At 33.2% G+C, this 21,157-nt stretch overlaps 1 protein-coding gene across 1 annotated transcript; it reads right to left on the bottom strand.

Annotated features, from left to right (window-relative positions):
* Positions 1-16,225: 16,225 nt before the first annotated feature.
* Positions 16,226-18,874, bottom strand: LOC150037214 (uncharacterized). The gene is made up of 3 exons (XM_090312291.1): positions 18,073-18,874; positions 17,263-17,458; positions 16,226-16,949 (listed from the first exon to the last, which is right to left on the bottom strand). Exons 1-3 carry the CDS (start codon positions 18,862-18,864, stop codon positions 16,423-16,425), a joined length of 1,515 nt encoding a protein of 504 aa, XP_090168417.1. The 5' UTR covers positions 18,865-18,874; the 3' UTR covers positions 16,226-16,422.
* Between the last annotated feature and the right edge of the window lie 2,283 nt (positions 18,875-21,157).

Genomic DNA, 21,157 nt, shown 5'->3' with positions numbered 1-21,157 from the left:
ATACAACATAGTCCTACTATGTGTGAACACCTCTCGAGCCATGAGAAGGTGTGTGGCACCACATCGTTCAAGCCCTGGGATCAGCCCTTAAGGGAGCAATCTATCTAATTACCCCTGCTTTGGAGAAGGAGTGGATTCCAACTTGTGTAGCTGAGTTCCCAGCTCCCAAATCAGACGAATCCCCATAGTGGTAGGTTTGAGTCGGCGAACTGACCACTCGCACCCATGAAAATCAAAAGACCTCCTTCAATGGCAAGAGTTCTCAACTCACTCAGGATTGAAGTCATGTTACTTATGGTCATCCTAGTGAAGTGAAGTCTCTATCATGAACGATGTTATATAACGAAACGTTAACACTTCGTGGTCAGGCATTATACAAATGCTTTGTATAAGACGCCTCCACTCGCACGTCCCCACATGAATGATCAGGATCAGACTATCTGTAGCAAGTTACAATACTTGTAACCATTCCACAATGCGGGCCGCATCCGAAGCGTTATCAAGATAAGGTTTTCCTCCTATATCCATATACTATAAATCATTTTGATTATCATTTAAGACATAATCCACTTGTATGTCACCACATACATGCTTAAGTTACATAATGACAACCAGGGATTTTAGTTTATTGGTTTGTGGTAAAACAAATAAAACATCCAATGTGGAAAGTCAAGAAGTGAAGTAAATATCATATATTATACATCACAAGCATTCGTACAAACTATGTTTACAAACTACAGGACACGAGACTTTAGAGCATCATCCCCAACAATTATAACCTCACAATTAACATTCATTTCATCGCATGGTATGATCGCATCAGCATCCTTGAACAGTGTGGGCCAATAGAACCTGCTCTAAAGTAGTTTTGCTACTGTGCGCTGACTTCCAAAATGGCCATCGAATGGTGTTTGATGACATTGATATAAAATGCGATAAAAGGATATTTCTGGAATGCATTGCCTTAGGATATGATCTAGGTCTTGTTTATAAAGGTGTGGTTCGTCCTAGTTGTAAAATATACATTCATGCATAAGTTTCTTCTTTTGTTGGTTATCAGGTATTTAGTTACTGACTGATCTGCATGAATAATCACTTTTGATCCTAGCAAGTATGGTCTGAATTTTTCCACTACAAATACAATCGCAAGCAACTCTTTCTCTATTGTTATATAATTCTCTTGTGCACTATTGAGAGTCTTGCTTGTGTATGTGATAGGATGCAACAAATTTTCATTGCGTTGTGCCAAGGCTTCTCCCATCGCATAATCGCTCGCATCGTACATCAATTCAAATGGCTTTGAACAATCTGATGCGATCAGAATAGATGTTGTCACCGGTGCGTGCTTTAGTGTTTTAAATGCTCTTAAAAAGCTTTGAACAAATTCACAAGGTCTATTAACTTCCAATAACAGGTTCAAAGGCCTTGCGATTCTAGAGAAGTCTTTGACAAATCTTTGGTAGAATCCAACATGCCCAAGGAAGCTTCGAAGTATCTTCACGTTAATAGGCAGTGGCAATTTTTCTATGGCTTCAATCTTAGCCCTAGGCTAGCGTCTTCACAACTTCCAACCCCAATTTAGAAACTTTGTAACCAAGCACAATTCCTTCAATTACCATGAAATGACATTTTTTCTCAATTCAGCACTAGGCTGGCATCTTCACATCTTCTCAAAATTTTCTCAAGATTAGCTAGACAAGCATCATATGTCTTTTCATATACAGAGAAATCATCCATGAAAATATCAACTGGAGAATATGGCCATCATACACCTTCGAAAATTGTTGGAGGCATTGCATAGCCCAAATGGCATGTGCCAAAAGGCAAATGTCCTATATGGACAAGTGAAAGTTATCTTTTCTTAATATTCAAGTGTGATCATAATTTGATTATATTCTGTATCTGATAGAGTTGACATTCAACATGCGAAAGCAATTAAGGATCTAAGCACTCTAACTACATCAATTTTAGCTAATTAGCATGCATGTTCAAGAAGAAAATAGAAATAGGGTTACTAGCGTACAACCTTTGTAGATTCCTCCAAATCGTGTCCTATCTCCACGAATTTCTTCTTCAATCTTTGAAGTAGACTACCCCAGCAGTCTTCTCTACTAAACTCAGGCCTTATATTCGAGTGTGGTCTCCAAATTGAATGAGAAAAGGATGAGTTTTTTGAGTTAAAGATGTGAAAAACCAGAAAGAACATAAGCTGGAAAATTTTGTCAAAATGTGGAATTGCATGATCCCTACAAATCATGAAATAAGTTTAATTTAAAGAACTTCTTTATGCACTGCAGAACTAACCATTTGACACTCATTTTCCACTTAAATTAAGTGGATTAGATGTAATGAAAGTTGAAAAATCCCACTTTCAATTCATTTCTCAATTTTCTAATTAATTCAATTTGTAATAATAAAAACCAAATTAAACTAATTTCAAAACTAAATTTGAAATTACCAAATTGAAAAAAAAAAATATTTTAGTTAATTAATTAATTTAACAATTAATTCAATATCAAATATCAAATTAATTAAACACCTAATTCAAACATGAATCCCTATTCATGTAATTAATATTTAGTCAAATTTAAATACCTTTAACTCTAAAAATTTTTTTTAAATTTTTTTGATTTAAACGTTAATTATATCAAATATAATTATACAAACCCTATTCCGAATTTGAAAGTTTCAAATTCATTCAACACTCTATTCTAAGGTTTAATCTTTTTTACGAACTAGTAGAGGGACCTAATGGACCTAAATATCTTGAGCTCCAATGATTTGAGATTAATTAGCTAAACTCTTTAAACCGAATTAATCAATATTTGTTAACTACTGAGACATAACACTATAGCTTAGTAGTTGCACTCTCCTCACTGTAGATATATTTCTGTCTACTTGATTTAACCATAATCAGTAAGTTGATCCTCCATGGGTCATTTGTACTTACAGCTAGGTCAAAATGACCTTTTTACCCCTACATCGTGTTACTTAAGTCTCCATTGATCGTCTAATGAAGAATTAGTTTATAATCCGACCAATAAATCGAATCCCTCTCATCCACAAGACGGCGGGACCCAATTGTTTAAGACCAGGAGTCAGTACTTAAGGGAATAATCTATCTACTAACCTTAAAACGGGTAGGAGTGAATTCCATGTTGCAGAACTGCCAACTATTTATTCGGTCTTATCCTTAAAACGGGAAACTTATTCAGTGGTGATGTTAAGCCACTCTCACTTATGAAAATTAAAGGATAATCCCGAATAAACAAGAGTTCATAGTTAGCTCAGGATTAAGATCAGGTTATCTTAGGTTATCAAATTGAAATAGTCAGTTTTAACAGTAAATGATTATTATCGTGGTTCGGTCTTATGCAAACATCTTTTGCATAGGAAGCCCCCACTCACATGTCTCTACATGAATTTCTTTAGGATAACAACATTTGTATTAATATACAAAGCGGGCTGCATCCATAGTGTTCTCAAGATAAGGTACCCAACCTAATCCATATACTTATAGACCTTTTTGGCTCTATACTAAAACTTGATCCTCTTTTATGTCTCTACATAAAGTTTAAGTATTCATATTATATCCATGGGTTCGTTTATTGGATTTATAAAAGAACGCAATTAAATAACACCTTTATTGATAGAAAATTTCAATAATAACTTTATTGTGAATAGAATATGTTTAATGTTTATAAACTATGAGTTTTTAGGACATCCTAGTAGCATAGCCATCTAGAAAATAGAAGAAGTCATTTCCAGCCAATCAATTCAGCATCTAACCTATAAATGGTAGGGGGAAGTAATCCTTCTTCATTGCTGCGTTAAGCTTCCTATAATCCTACATATTTCCCAACCTATGACGCGTGCGTCGAAATAGGTTTTTTATTCTAGTTGGGAACTACTGTCATGGCTTCTAACTTAGGAACGCAATGCACAAGACTAGCCCATGTACTATCTGCAATAGGGAAAATAACCCCTGCATTCAACCACTTGATAGTTTCTTTCTTGACAACTTCCTTCATCGCAGGATTGAGCCTACATTGGTGCTCAATAGAACCTTCCTTTCCTTCCTCTAGTCTAACTTTTTGCTTTAAATAAAGTGGGTTGATTCCCTTGATATCAGCTAAGGTCCACCCTATCGCCTTGATGTATTTCTTAAAAACTATCAAGAGAGCATCTTCTTTTTCTTTGGAGAGTGTTGCTAATATAATCACTGGCAGAGTATTGCCTTCACCAAGGAACGTGTATTTTAGGTGATCTGGAAGCGCTTTCAACTCTTAAACTGGGGATTGCTCAAGAGAAGGCTTAATCTTACCTTGGCTTTCTAAACTCAAAGGTTCAAAATTCCTTTGAATTTCTCTGATCGCATAGCAAGATTCAAGAATTTGACAATTTTCCTCATCCTTTAGTTCCTTAATCACCTCCTTGACTTCGAATTCGTAGGACCAATCCTCTTCTAATTTAACTGATTAACATGTGCTAATCTCATTAGGATATTCCAACGCCTAGAGAATATTAAACTTCATATCCTGACCATTAACTTGCATGGTTATCTCACTTTTGTACACATCAATTTGGGTCATCCTAGTAGATAGGAAAGGTCTTCTCAAAATAATGGGCACATCCTTGTCAACATCATAATTCAGTATTATGACATCGGCGGGTAAGATAAACTTATCCACCTATACAAGAACATCCTCCAACTTTCCTTCTGCATGTATTAAAGAATGGTCTGCTAACTGCAAGATAACAGTTGTAGGTGTTGGGATTGGTGTCCTAATTCTCCCGAAGTCTCGTTGTTTTGTAAAGATAGACATTGTTCAATGAATAAAATAAGTGTTATTTAATTCTAGCATTTACTCATATCCAATAAACAATGCTCCTTGGTTATCTTATGTGAACTTAAGCATGTATATGTGATATACAAGTGGATCATGCCTTAAATGATAACCTAAATCGGTCTGTAGTATAAGGATTATGGTGGGATACCTGATCTTGGTAACACTACAGATATGACCCGCTTTCCATGAAATCACTACTTTAGACTTTCTCTCTTTTTTCATTTGGTATATTATATAGAATGAAGAAATAATAAACTCACTCTTTTACCGTATTAAGGTTTGCAAGTGTTGTAAACTACTACAGATGGTAGATCTTGACCATTCCTGTGGAGACGTAGTGCGGGGGTGTCCTATACAAAAAGTTTGTATAAGACCTGGACCACAAGATGACTAGACTCTGTATATAATGTCGTTGATACTAGAGACTTGCATCTCACCTAAACAACCATAGGTGACACGACCTCAATCCTGAGTGTTTTGTGAACTCCTGCCTTTGAGGGCGGTCCTTTGATTAGTATGGGTGAGAGTGGCCAGATTGCCAACTTAACATGCCTACCTTTTTGGGGACTAGTCTGATTTGGGAGCTGGGAACTCAATCCACAATATAGAATTCACTTCTTTCTCGAAGCAAGGATAAGTAGAGAGATTGCTCCCTTAAGGGCTGATTCCAGGGCTTCAACATAGAGATTACTCCCTTTGGAAGAGAAGACTCAATCATAGCAGGACTATGATTTATGTTCATTAGAGGGATCAGTGGTACTTAAGGAGACAGATGTAACTATAAGGGCATAACAGTTATTGGCTCAGCTGTACTTACGAGTGATCTGTTAAGGGTTGTCGCACTGCTAATTGGTTAAGATGGACACATAATATATCTGTAGTGAGGAGAGTTTAGCTGTCGGTCTTTAGTGGGGTGCTTGGCAGTTAACGGATGGTGGATCCTATGACTGAAGAGTTTAGTCAGTTATTCACATACCGTTGGAGCTTCGGATCTACATGACCATGAGAATCAGTTCTTGATGTTGATTTGAAATGTTCAAATTGACAAGGGGTATTTTGATTATATGTGATATAATCGGTATAATGTATGTGATACATCTAGTGGAGGATTGATGTAAATGAGATTTACATTAAGTACCATGGAATAGAAAAAGAACTATGGTTTATATGTTTCATGAGATGAAATATTAAAACTATAGGTTATAAATATAGTATGATAAGTTCGTTATCATTTCTATTTATAATAATATTAATCATTAGATAATTAATACTTTTTCTTTTAAATAACCAAAGTAGTTGGTGGTTATTGGATCATAGTACCGTGAGTATAAAAGAAAGTGGTTTCCTATTTTTGAACAATTGGGCATCGATCTATACGATAGGTCTTCAACTTCTCCCACTTGCCCAGTCGTGTACGCGATCGTTGTTTCCTCCGTTCGTCTGCTCTATACCAAGTCCGAACAGAGCCCACCCTCTACATTCTCACACCAAGAATACCAAGGTCACCTTATTGGTAGTGTCAGACTCAACTTGACACCGTTGAGGTTTTCTGGGGGTCGTTCGTGATGCTTTGGAGGCTGTTCGTGTCTCGGAGGACGAGTGAGAAGTCCGTTCGTGTTGCGGAGAAGTTTGTGACCGAGGAGATCACTAAGGACGAGCGCGAAGTGTTTGTGCTGTTTTCGTGCGGTGTTGCGGTCGTGTAGATCGAGCGCTCATGGTTGCTGTTGTTCGATCAGAGTTGCGCATTGAAGCGTGGAGACGCTTCTATCGATGTTCGTATATAGTTTGATCTTTGTTCTTCTGTATTGTTCATGCTGTAATTTTTCTATATAATTGTATAACCGTTTGTTTGAAGTCGATTATAAATGATTTCTTGATTAATGACTGTAATTTGGAATAGTCTTATTTCCGCTACTCATGGAAATCCTCATTTTCGGTTTCCTTCAGTAGGTACAAGTTCTCCAATTCCCAGTTGCTTAAAAATTGACAAATGCATGAGATTGATGCTAGCTCCATGATTGCATAGGGCTTGCCCTATGTAAATTCTTCTAATTGAAAAGGGAATAGTAAAACTCCCTGGATCTCGCATCTTTGGTGGAATATTTTCTTATAGAATGGTGTTGCATCTACTATAGACCATTCAAGTTATCACTTAAACATGATCCACCTGTATTTCTCTACATACATGTTTAAGCTACAAAAGATAACCTTGGATGTTAGCTTATTGGTTTGTGGGTTAATGCTACAAAATTTCGAATAAAACATCTCATATTTTACTAAATAAATAAAATGTTTGAACATTACAATTACAAATCACAGAACCTACAAGATTTAGGACATCAACTCCAACAATCTCCATTTATACTAAAGCTAGTGGGATGTACATTATAAAACTTATACTGATATAAAAATACACATAAAACAATAAATTAAGGCATAATACGTGAAGGAACTCGTTTTAAAGAGATCCTTGAGTGGAAGCAGATCGTCAAAATTCCATTTCGATTAAAAAAAAACTAAATTTACAGTAAACATACAAGATATGCATTCAATAGTAAATTACAGCATGCTTGTTAAAAAGAAATAGAGTTCAAGGGATACTACCTTTGAAGAACACTTCTTCTTGTATATCCCTTGATCTGTTATGAACCTCGAACTCAGCTAACCTTGAAGACTTTCTTTAAGAACTTCACAAACCAACAAAAGACACAACCATTAGGAGCCTTCGGTATACTCATGTTGAGAGTCCAGGTGTTGTAGGCTCTGACTATTTTCGTTTAGAGAAAGTTTGAGATTGAAGGAGTTAGAAGATTGATTGCCCAGAACGTTTCTGTTCTTGAATCGTATAGAAAAACTTGCCAGTCGTGTAGTGTTTTTAGGAAGAAAAGAAAATTATTTTCTTTTATCCCATTTGCCACAAAAAACCAATTAACCACCGACTATGATGGTTGGAGAGAAAATTATCCAAAATAATACTATTAATACAAATAAATATGATAACCAGCTTATCATATCTTACTTATATTAAACTATATGTTGTATCAAATATAACAAATAATTTATAGTTTTAATATTGTATCATATACAATATAAACTATAGTTCATTTTCTCTATTTTATGACATTTAATATAAATCATATTTATATTAAATTTAACAACTATGAATCACATTCATAGAAAATATATTTGAATCTTATTCAAATATTTATTTCCTCCGTTTAAACTATAATGTATCTAATACATTACGATAATTATATCCTATATAATTGAATCAATTTAATTATATCATATATAATTAAATTCCCTTTATTAATTTGTGCAATTCAAATTAACCCAAAAACTGATTCTCAACTAAATCTCTTTAAACTACCAAGGGGACCTTATGGACTTGTAGCTTGAAGCTCCAACGGTACGTGAATAATTAATTAAACTCTTTAATTGCATTATTCACTATCCGTTAACTATCAGACACTCCATTAAAGATAGACAATTGCACTTTTTGCACTAAAGTTATATTTCTGTATCTATTGGATATAACCAATCAACAGTATGATGACCCTTAACAAATTGTTCGTAAGTACAGTTGAACCAAATTACCGTTTTGTCCCTGTAGTTACATCTAACTTCTTAAGTACCATTGATCCCTCTAATGAACAATAGAGCATAGTCCTACTATGACTAAACCTCTCTCGGGCCAGGAGAGGGTGTGGTGCCACATTGTTCAAAACCCGGAATCAACCCTTAAAGGAGCAATTTATCTACTTATCCCTTCTTCGAGAAAAGAGTGAATTCTTCTTCTGTAGCTGTGTTCCCAGCTCCCCAATCAAACAAATCCCCAACATGGTAGGTTTGTTAAGTCGGCGATCTGACCATTCTCACCCATACAAATCAAAGAATCGACCCCCATAGGCAGGACTTCAAAACTCACTCAGGATTAAGGTCATGTTACCTATGGTCATCCTGGTGAAATGAAAGTCTCTATTATGAACGGTGTTATATAATGAGACTAAATATTTTTTGGTCCAGTCTTATACAAACTCCTTTGTATAGAATATCCCCGTTCGCATGTCTAATGCATGAATGATCAGGATCAGATCATTTGTAGCACTTTACAACAATTGTAACACCTACAAAGCGATTCATACTCGTAGTGTCACCAGAATAAGGTACCCAACCTTATCCATATACTACAGACCATTTAGGTTATCACTTAAACATGATCCACTGTATGTCCCTATATACATGTTTAAGTTATAACATAACCTTGGATGTTAGTTTATTGGTTTGTGGTTAATGCAACTAAAATATCACATATATTTATAGACAAACATGATCCACTGTATGTCTCTATATACAAGTCTAGTGTAAACATCGAACACTATACAATTTTTTGTTCGATATTTTAACCCACAACTCAAGGTTGTTCTTAATGGCCAACATTGCTAATCTCATCTTCACATCATTCTTGCTAAAGAAAATTTAACCTACTTCAATTGTATCCACCAACCTTATGGATGACTGTGGTTGCATGATCAAGTCCCCCGTTCTGGTGTTACTACTAAATGATACATTGTTCAAATTTAGGCGAGGCACATTCCTAACAAAATGGCCAAAATCATTTGACAGAATCGGAGCTAGTTGTTCTTCATTTACAACAGAAGGACCATTCCCTAAAAAAACCTAGGTTAGTTGTTCTTCATTATCAACAGAAGGATTACTTCATAAATTAACTGGGGTTGTTTGTTCTTCATTCCTAACCTCTTCCTCTTCTATCATCACATTCTCATTTACACATATCCCAACATCTTCTATGGTCACATTCATATGCAATACATTCACTATATTAACATCGATGTTGTCATTTTCCAATGAGACACCCGATGGACAAACATCATGCTCATTGACATCAACTCCACACATGGGTTGGTCTGATCTCTCTAGGTAATAAAATTTTGCCCCGTGATGAATTTCTTCGACTTCCTCAAGAATTACAAATACCTGCAATCTAGTATAGTTGTACTCTGAGAGGAGAAATGTAACATCAGCATCGTCCATTAAACATACTAGAGGATAATCAATATATGTCTTTTATGTCACCCTCATTATAACCTTGAAATCTTTAAACTAACTTACATGATCTCATATACTAGATTTACCAACTCATTATATGTCAATATGCTCGGAATTAGCAAACCCTTCAAACAGCCTCCAGTATAATGTTCATCTGTGTCGTCCCATGTACCACCATAACGTAAGAATATATACTTCCCCATCCTTCAAGAAAAACAATATAGAAAGTGAGCAGTTAGGAAAATAGGTAACTGTTAAATACTCGCTATACTCTCTACTCACTACTCACTACACGATGCTCGATGCTCGATGCTCATCATTCGGTACTCCATATTCTCAACTCGATGCTTAACGTTTCATAACTCTCTCCCTTCTTCCTCGTGTTGGGAATGACCTAAAATCATAGTTCGTATTTTTTAAACATATTCTATTTTGCAATAAAATTATTAGTGAGACTTCATTTAATAAAAGTGTTATTGAGATTGCATTCTATTATAAAATACAATAAACAAACCCACGACTATACTATGAATACTTAAACTTTATGTAGAGACATAAAAGAGGATCAAGTTTTAGTATATAGCCAAAAAGATCTATAAGTATATGGATGAGGTTGGACACCTCATCCTGGGGACACTATGAATGCGGCCCACTTTGTATATTGATACAAATGATATGATCCTAAAAGTGTTCATGGAGAAACATGTGAGTAGGGGCATCCTATGCAAAAGATGTTTGCATAAGACCGGACCACGAGATAGCCATTCTTCTTTATAACAACCGTTTACTATTAAAATTGACTATTTCAAATTGATGACCTAAGTGTTGGGATTGTCCTAAAACTCACAGTTCGTAATCATGGCAACATATTCTATTTATCAATAAAAGTATTATTGAATAATTTATTCAATAAAGATGTTATTGAAATTGAAATTGCATTATGTTATAAAATCTAATAAACGAATCCATGGTTATAGTATGAATACTGTAACTTTATGGTAGAGACATAAAAGAGGATCAAGTTATTGTATATAGCCAAAAAGGTCTATAAGTATATGGATGCGATTTGGTACCTCATCCAGGGGACACTATGGATATGGCCTACTTTTTATACTGATACAAACAATGTGATCCCGAAATCGTTCATGTGGAGACATGCGAGTGAAGGCATCATATGCAAAAGATTTTTGCATAAGACTGGACCATGAAATATTCACTTTTCTTTATAACGATCGTTTACTGTTAAAACTGATTATTCAATTCGATGACCTAGGATAACTCGATCTTAATCCTAAACTAACTATGAACTTCAGTTTATTCAGGATTATCCTTTAATCTGCATAGGTGAGAGTAGTTTAACAGTACTACTCAACAAGCCCCCATTTTGGGGATAAGACCGGATAGATAGTTGGGGACATAGTTTTAGATGGAATTCACTCCTACCCATTTTAGGGATAGTGGATTGGTTGTTCCCTTAAGTAATGATTCCTGATCTTGAACAAAGGGGCCCCACTTTTAGACTTCAACTAAAAAAAAAAAAACATCATTTTTTTAGAGAAAATTCGATTCCACGAAATTATAGCGCTTTTCTGTATTTTTAAGGGAGATTCTGTCAATTTAGTTCAATATTTGTACATTTCAATGCTGAATTCAATGGATTGCTTAAAGAATTTGCCAAACCATGAGTAGGTAATTTCTTTTCTTGGGAATTATGTTTGATTTATCAATTCTTGAGGCTTTTCTTTAATTTTCTTCTTAAAAATTTTTGTTCTTGAATGTTCTTGCTGAAATTTGAAAAAATCTTTTAAAGATTGAATTGACAACTCAATTTTTATAGATTTTGTATGCAAAATTACATAGCTCTATAGCAATTTTGTAATTAGGTTGCAAGGTCTAGTAATCTTGAATGAAAAATTGGACTTTTCTTATTTTCTTGAAAGGATTTGCTAGTTTAGAATATTCAATTTAATCAATCTTGATTTTGGTCTTCTTAATTTCAAGAATGTCATAGGTAAGAAAATCCAAGAAATTAATGCAATTTAGGGATTAATTGTAGGGCTAATTGGTTAATTGGTTAATTAGGGCATTAAGGCTTAGCCTTAATGAACTATGGAACAAATAAAGTGAATGAATTCATTTAAGTCAATGATGGAATTAGATTAATCAACATAAAATCCCCAAGATTCTTTTTCTATTGAATTTCTTGCATAATTTCTTTCATATTTCTCTCATTTCTCTCATTACTAAAATTTTCCTATCAATTCTTGCATTTTACTTTGATTTTTGGTAGTTTCTTTACAACCCCCTCCAATTGTTATCTTTTTTAATTTAAAGTTCATTTTTGGCCAATTTATAAAGGTTCCCTTGGGATTGACCTCTTACTCCACTATTAGTACCTAGTAGTTTTAACCATAGTTTGAGTCCTATAAGTTTCATTTGTTTGGGTTAGATTGCACTTCAGACTGATGTAGGTTCTAGGAAATCTACTTCGGGATAAGCATTTACTCATAGAGGAGCTATAGTGTAGAGGAGCATCAAGTAGAGTTGCATTACTGACTCCACTATGAAAGTCGTCCAGTGTTAGTTTTTCCGATGGTTTTTATAAATCATCGGGAAAGCTAGAGCAAAATTTCCTAGCTTTGAGGACCCCTATCCTGATGCTAACTATTATAGCGTCGAGATTGGTCACCTATCTTGACGCTACTAAACTCGACGTCCAGATAGGTCAACAAAATATCTTTCCCACTATCCAATCCTACCGCCTTGCAAAAATGGCATTGGGATAGCTAGTTTCTCCCGATTGTAGAAGTACCATCGGGAAAGGTGACATTTTCTATAAGTGTCGGAAAATTTGAAATTTCTTGTAGTGATGGCAAATAAACTACTAAGAAATACCCATTCTATTTTTTATCAAAACATACAACTAAACACAAAATCATTATCAAATTATGCCAAAGTATTTAGTTTGTTAATTTAAACAAAAACATAGTTTTGATTCATGAGTATGTTAGTTCCTCGAAGGAAAATTTACTCCATATATATTGCAAAAAGAAATTCAGAAGAAAAATGGATTGAATATATATCTAGGCAACCAAATTGCTTTATGCATAGTTACATTCTTGTGTCCATTACTGTCAAGTCATTGGTTTTTTTTTTTTTTTTTTTTTTTTTAGTATATAAAACTTCTATTTTGTTTTCACTCAATAATAATGTGTAGAATATGGGTATATCATACGTAGCATAGTACTCTCGCAAATGTATATATAATAGAAGAAAATAATACAATAAAAACCTTCTCCCCAATGGGATAATATAATTTAAAGATTATTGCACTAAATTGTTAAAATTTCCCAATTTCTAATTATCCAAAATAAAAATGATTTCAAGGAAAAAGAAGTATAAACCACATGAAGTTTCCACCACAGAGAGGCAGAATTAGGTGAGACGAAATGAATAATACTGTTGGTAAGATGGATAATTCAAAACAAAGATACTTTTGGTGATAACATTAATGGATGCCTCAAATTGAACCAAGACCTTTTACCTTTCCTAGAGCTCATGATTAAGCTTTTTGTTAAGTATGACAACTCACACCTTGCAATATTCTGAAAAGACAACTAACTTTTATCTTTTTTTAACACAAAACCCACCTTGTATATATATTGAATTGCTACAAAAGGGTTTGCCAATTCATTTCTCTTGCCTTCCTAATTCACGGTTTATTTTTAATTTTCATAGTTTATAAATACTCATTTATTTATTTTCTATCAATACTTTCAAAAACTCTTTTAAAATTTTGTGTTTTATTTTTCAAATTTAACTAAAAATTTAACTCTTTTACTTAATAATGATGTGAATCATTGTAAAAAATTGAAAAGAAAAAATAGACTTAAGAGGCCATTTGACTCATTGAGTGGAGTTAACAAGTCTTGGGTTAATATATTTGGAGTGTAGAGTTTATAAGATTGGATTCATCGATAATTATAAAAAATAGATTAACAAAATAAGATTGAGTTACTTGGTAAATAGAAAAAGTATAAAGAAAAATGAAAAGATGAAGTTACTCGATAAATGTATAAGTTCAATAGTGTTACTATTTTAGTTGGGTTGTTTACGTTTACTTAATAAGTTGTGGATCAAAGGATCCCTTAATTTTTAAAAACAAACAATCGAAACCAAAAAAAAAAAAAAAAAAAAAAAAATTCCCCTTATCAAACGAGTTTAATTAATAATTGATTCATTCAATTTAAAATAATAACTTCTGATATATCGATCAGATTATGTGTTTCATCTATGTTCTAAGTATTTTGACAGCTCAATTCCATTATCCCTTGCAATTAGTGATTGTCTAATTGGATAGTGGCTTTGTTATTGTGGGAAATAAGACATGATAATTGAATTCTTTTTTAATATAACAAATGTGAGTTATTGTTTTTTTCTATTATTATTCTAAAAATTGCATACTAATAGTAATTTTCTTTGTTTTGCAATTTAAATTTTGAAACTTTTTATTTATATTTTAGAAATAAAAGGGAATTGGTGGCTTTTTTTCTAATTATTTTTAGTGAAAAACATCTAAATCCTTGGATAATTATTTAGTTTTTTTTTAAAAAAATTAAGTCTATAGATGCTACTTTCACCTCCAATTGTTTTCCTTTTTATTTACTTTTTACCAATGATTTAAAAAATCAAAATCAAATTTTGAAAACTAAAAAAAGTAGCATTTAAAAGTGTTTTTGTTTTTGAATTTGGCTAAGAATTCAACCATTGTATTAAGAAAGATGCAAATCGTTGTAAGAAATAGGGAGGAGATAGACTTAATTTTCAAAAACAAAAAACAAAAAACAGAATGGTTATCAAACGAGATCTACAATTTTAGGTTTAGTTTTCATTTGATCTTTAGGTTTCAAAATATTACACTTTCGGTCATTAAATTTTGAGTTTGGTTTCAATTTCGTCCCTAGGTTTTGAGATGTTTCACTGTTAATCTTTTAAGTTTTGAGTTTTGTTTCAATTTGGTTCTTAGGTTTCAAGATTAACACTCAATCTCGATTCTTCACTAACTACTTGCTTTCAGCCTTTGATGTTCATGTTTATTAATTAGTTTATAATAAATATGAAGTGGAATTATTAAAATTAAGTTTAACTATGATGGAAAAGTAATTAAACTTAATTAATTTTAAGTATTTTAATTCTTTTAAATTAGTTAATAGACATTAAAGAATAAAAATGAAAAGTGAGTATTTAGTAAAAAAGTTGAGGTTAAAAGTGTAAATACTACAACTTAGGGACCAAATTGAAACAAAACTTAAATCTCAAGGGTAAAATTGAATATATTGAAATCTAGGGATTTAATTGAAATCAAACTAAAAATATAAGGATTAAACGTGTAACATTATGAAATTTATGGACCAAATGAAAATTAAACCCAAAATGTAGGAATCAAAATGGTAGTTTTCTCTATTTCTTATAAGTTAACTAATATTGTCAAAATGGCAAAACTAAATAATAAATTGTTAGCTAATAAGTGTAAATTTAAAAAACTAAGTAAGATATTAAAAAAAAACATGTGGAGTGAGGATTTTAATTTCCAAGGTCCTATTATGTAATTATTTGATTTTTAAAAATTAAACCTACTTTCTCTTAATACTTTAAAAATAATCAAGTTTTGAAAATCAAAATAAGTAGCTTTTAAAAATATGTTATTGTTTTTATAATTTGATTAAGATTTTTTTTTTTTTTTTTTTTTTGTTTACCTAAGAAAGATTCAAATTATTGTACAAAATTGAGAGTATATAAACACAACTTTTAAAAACCAAATGATAATCATAGGGAGCCTAATTTACTATTTTACTAACAGAAACTTTGAGACATTTGATGTGTTGACCTACTTGCATTTCAAGCCTCTTCATCTATTTAGAACTTTTAGTTGAAAAAGGTTCCTTTATTTCTAACTTTTTATTCTCTTCCTATTACCTACTTACTACTTAATTACTAAACAACATGTGATGCTTTGTCCATATCACTTTAAAAGTTGGTGGCTATAAGTTTACTTTAATATGAAACCTTAAAAACACCATTTTTTTTCTTCTTGACTTTATCATAATCTTTCAATTGAACCTATCATTTTTCTATTTATTTATAGAGGAAAAAAATATTCTAACATTAGAACACATTACCAATTGGATCAACCAAACACACATTTAATTTCTTTAATTTTTTCAAATTGTCTGGACTTTAGGAAGCTCATATGATAAATTAAATGAAGTGGTTAGATGTGAAAGGCATTTTGAATATACATGATCATCTAGCAAAGATTCCTAGACCAACCCCTTTGCTACATACATGGATTTCATATAGTCTCATATTCATATACATATAGTTCATATACTATACTATAATTTCAGTTTTACCAATTGAATTAAATATATTTTGTGAAAGGAAACCTAGAGCAAGATTAATTTAATTGAAACTTGTTGTATTTCCCAAAACTTTAGCCATCTCAACAAGCAAGTTCTACAGCCAATTCCTCCACCAACAGGCTAAAGATGGCAAGCTCCAAATCAGTGGCTGCCTCTCCTCTCTGCTCCTGGTTTTGCTTCCACTCACCAACCTCCTTCCTCAAATCTTCTTCTACCATCATGTCAATGGTGTTGAATTCAACTTCTTTCCACAGCTCCAACCTCTTGCAAACCCTTTGAATCACCTCCTCTCTCGTGTCGGGATTGGTTCGATCTGCCTCTTCTTCAGCAATGAGATCGGTGACGAGTTTCCTCATGTCTCGAGGGACAAATTGTTTGGACTTACAGAAATTTGCATTGTTTGCAACCTCTTTAACAAACCATTCTATGACGTTTTCATTATCCCATTCAACTGACTCGTTGTAGTACTCGCATTCTTCGTTATCCAAGTAGTTGTAATTGTTCTCGTCTAGTTCTTCCTCTAGCATTATTTTCTCGAGTTCAATTGGGTCCAAGTCTGCAAGCCTCTCGAATCTTCGTAGCTTGTTTAATAGTTGCTGCTTCGTTCCTAACATATATGTAAAAAATGGGGATCAGATATTGATAGATTGAAATGATGGAACTGATAAGAAACAAATTTGAAATCAGTTGTTTGATGAACTGCATATCATAAACTATCTAATCAACTTCACTGATTATGAAAGTTTTCTTTTAGTAAATAAAAGAGAATATCCTAATTCTCGTCAAGTCCAAACTTGAACTGAAGAAGATTACAGCTTGATCTAGACTTCAATCTCCCATTGCATACAGAGATGATTTTGATTGACAAGAGAAATGATGCCTTAACATTTTTTTTTCAATACTAAACTAAAGCTACTTACTTTGCACAGTTGCATAGCTGCATTCCAAATCGTACTCTTCCCCATCTCTGTCCCTCTCCCGATCGTCGTGCCCTTCATCGTAGCTGTCATCAAAAGGAGCGTCCAATACAGACACAGGACTACATTGCTCCTTATCTTCTTCATCTTCTTCGACTTGAAATTTATTCAAGCCTTCTGTACTGTCCATCATTTCGTCCTGTAAAAAAATTCAAACAAAACTCAAGAATCAGGATGATGGGTACTCTGCAACATCACATCCAGATTCTTTACTTGAAAGACAAATTTGAACCTTGAATAGAAACTTCAAATCATCCTAATTTTGGTAATCGAGTGCTCACTAGTGAATACAAGACCAATCAGCTTTTCAGATTTGAACATCCAAATGAACTTTGAAGGGATCATTAGTGAATTTCATCTATTAAAACTAATGGACATGAGGCTAATCAGTTTTGATCAGAGAAAAGTTCAAAAGAATTGGTCAGGAACTTGTACTCCACAAAGTTACTTTTACTGTATTCCAAAAAGGAAGAAAGTAAGGCAATACTGCAATACAAGAGCAAAAAAGAAAGTGATTTTTGTCTGTTTTAAGCAAATAGTTTCCCAACCAGACATAGCCTCAAGTCCTCAGAGGAAGTAAAAAAGAGAAAACGATCTAAATTGCAGAGATATGCTCACAAGTACTATCAACAACACTCAGAGCATTTAATGTCAATGTTAAAAAATGTCACATTTACCCCCCCTCCATAAATGGAATCAGAATTTCTAAAAACAGAGTAAATTTTCAAATTACAGATGACAATTTTGACGAACCTCTTTGTTACGGCGACAAGGAGATGCCACCGGCGAGAGAAAATCCGGCGTCCGGCAACCAAATGAGGGGCTTCGCTGAAGAACAAATCGAAAAGGACTTTCACAGTAATCTTCCCCAAAATAAGCAACAGAAGTCTCCTCTGAATCCTCAGATTGGCTACTACATGATGTTCCCAAATCCATTGATCTTCCTTCTTCGTTGGTTTCAGACCAGAAGCCATAGCTAGACCTTCCATTGTAGGAACTCGTTTCACCCTGCACTATTTGCCTTCGAATGGAGCTTTTTCTTTGCCCAAACGACGCCAAATCCGCTCCACTACCACAAGCTTCAGTTTCACGGTTATTGTTTCGATTTCGAAGAGTTAATCTCTTTAAAACAGACCCAAATCGAGCAAATCCTTGATTCTTAATCTGGGATTTTTTAGTTTTGGAAGACGATTTCTGTTTGTGAATCTTGAGAGCAGCTTCAAGAAGCAAGCCAGCCGTTCTGGCAGGGATATGAAGGAAAATAGCATTAGGGCTCTTGCAGGGGCTATTTCTCGCCGGAGAACGAAACTCAAAGAGCGGAGATTTCCTGAAGTCCGGCGAAGGATGGAAGGACGTAAAACAAGCATTTCTACAGAAATTTCCTGGGAAAATTGAATTGGTCGAGATGGGTTTTCGTTTCTTAACTTGCAAATGGGTTTTAGGCGAAACCCTTTTGAGATTAACCCGTTTCTCAGCAATGTAGGTGTTCAAATGAAAGGGCTCTTGATCCTCTTCGAGCAACTCGTGCAAGTGTTTTTGAGCCATCGTCAATCAATCAATCAATCAAACGATCAAACCCAAGAAGCGCAGTCTTGAAGAAGAGGCGCAGAGATTGATATTCAGATGCAAATGAAATTGAGAAGCATGAAAAAGGAAGTGAAGTTGAAGAGGTTTCGACTGCAGGTGAAGAATGAATGGAAGAGAAGATGGAGGAGATGGAGAAGATGGAGAAATGCAGAGGAAGAGAAGAGTTGGGGGATTTAAAAAAAGGAGAAAGGCAGAGTCAGAAAATCGAGGCAAAGATGAGAGAGTCACAAGTGGAAAAAACAAAACAACTATAAAACAGAGCAAGAGAAATTTGTCCGAAAATGAATAAAGAATTGCAGAGTTGTGTGTAAGTGTTGTAATGTAATACGGATTTGATTATAAGAAAAGCAGAGGAATTATATATATATATATGGCAATGTAATTTTATGTAATAAAGATTCCATGCATTGCAAATTAACAGACCATAAGGTACAGCATGTAATTAACATAATATAAGACACAGTGATTGTCTCAGGAAAAATACAGAAGCAGATAAATACTTTTTTAAAATATTATTGTGACAAACTTAGATATGGTAATTGCATCTCTCCTTCTTTGCCCTGCCAAACTTTGAGTCAACATTGGAGCACTGGATAATTAATTATGAATATAATTTATTACTAAATAAACTTAGTCCCATAGTAATTAACAAAATCTTCCTCTTTAGAAGTCGAAAGTTCAATTCTCCATTTCCATTTTTACTATTGTTGTACTAAAGAAATAAATTTATCTTTTGTTTGATAAAATTTTGCTTTTTCAAAATTAAAGTCTATTAACAATACAAATTCCAAAATAAAAGAAAATTTTAATACTTGTTTTATTTTTTAATTTAACTGAAAATTTAAAGGCTGATTATCAAATGGAGTTTTGTTTATTTTATTTATTTTATTTTTTTAATACACCAATCATAAGAATGAAGATCGAGCTTTCGAAGTTAAGAGAGGAAATGCATCTCAATTACCACTACGCGAAGTTCATTATGACTATTGAATAAGGTTTTCGTCTTCATTTAATCAAAAATTAGTTCAGATTGTAAATGTAATTAAATATGGAAAAAAAATCTTTTATTACATCTTAAATCACAAAAATTCGATATCAAAATGAGTTTTGTTCAATATTAATTAGTATTATCTTTCTTTTTCTAGATATTAGAAATTTAATCTCTCACCTCAGAGTTTATTGGAAAAAAAAAAAATACAAAAACTAAATCAAGTTTAAAGTTATGGATAAAGGGTGGTTGACTTTTATAGAGTTGTAAGAATTTATCAAGTGAAAGAACATTGGGAAAAGGTGGTTTTAGAACGGAGTTAATTGGTTTTATGGAGGAAAGAGGAAAAGCTGAAATTTAGAAAAGCACAAAAAGATCCAAAATATTTGGTTAAATTAGAAGTTACAACTTTTAGAAACTAAAGTTATACAACCTTTTACTTCTGTGGACATATATTTTCTTTAGGGCAAATGACCTATTATACTCTAAAACTTAAATTGTATTAATTAAAACTATACACTAATAATTATAACGATAAATTTTGAACTTTTTAAATTTATCAACTTGCATCCACTTTTAATTTCATTCAATTATTGTCGTGTAAAATTTATATTTAACTCATAATATTTTCATTAGTCAATCAATTTAGACTTTTCATAATGATTATCTTTGAAAATCATCCATGCACTAATTATCAAACACATGTAGACTTTTCCAAATGACAGTTTTACAAAATAGACTTTTCTAATTGATTTTTCCCGACGTAAGAAAAAGCATCGGGAGAGCTCATTTCTCCCGACGCTCTTTGTGGCATAAGAAAAAAATATAATTTTCTTATGACAATTTGAATAGCGTCGGAAAAAATCGCTCTCCTGACGTCGTTGTCTTAGACCATCGGTGTAAACCACGTTAGGAAAAAGATTTGTTGGTCTCTCTCGATGCTAAGATTGCAGCATCTAGAGATAGTGCATATCCCGATAGTATAAACGAGGCATCGAGTTAAAAAAAAACTAGGGAAATTTAGTCAAGTTATCTCAGCGATGGTTCAAACTACCTTCGGAAGAACGTACTTAGCTCTACGGTTTTACGAGCGTCAAGAAAGAGTCAATTTAAAACAAAGCTTGGAGAAATTTTATTAGAGTTATCCCGACAATGATTCAAACTATCGTCAGGATAATATGCTTAGTTCGACAGTTTTGCAAGTGTTGAGAGATGGTGAATTTTTTTAAAAAAATGTTTGTGAAAATTTTATTAAAGTTATCC

Source organism: Benincasa hispida, chromosome 3 (genome assembly GCF_027475165.1).
Source record: "Benincasa hispida cultivar pf3 chromosome 3, pf3_genome.v1.1, whole genome shotgun sequence".
In the NCBI taxonomy this organism is placed as follows: domain Eukaryota; kingdom Viridiplantae; phylum Streptophyta; class Magnoliopsida; order Cucurbitales; family Cucurbitaceae; genus Benincasa; species Benincasa hispida.
This window is presented reverse-complemented; position numbering and strand designations above follow the sequence as displayed.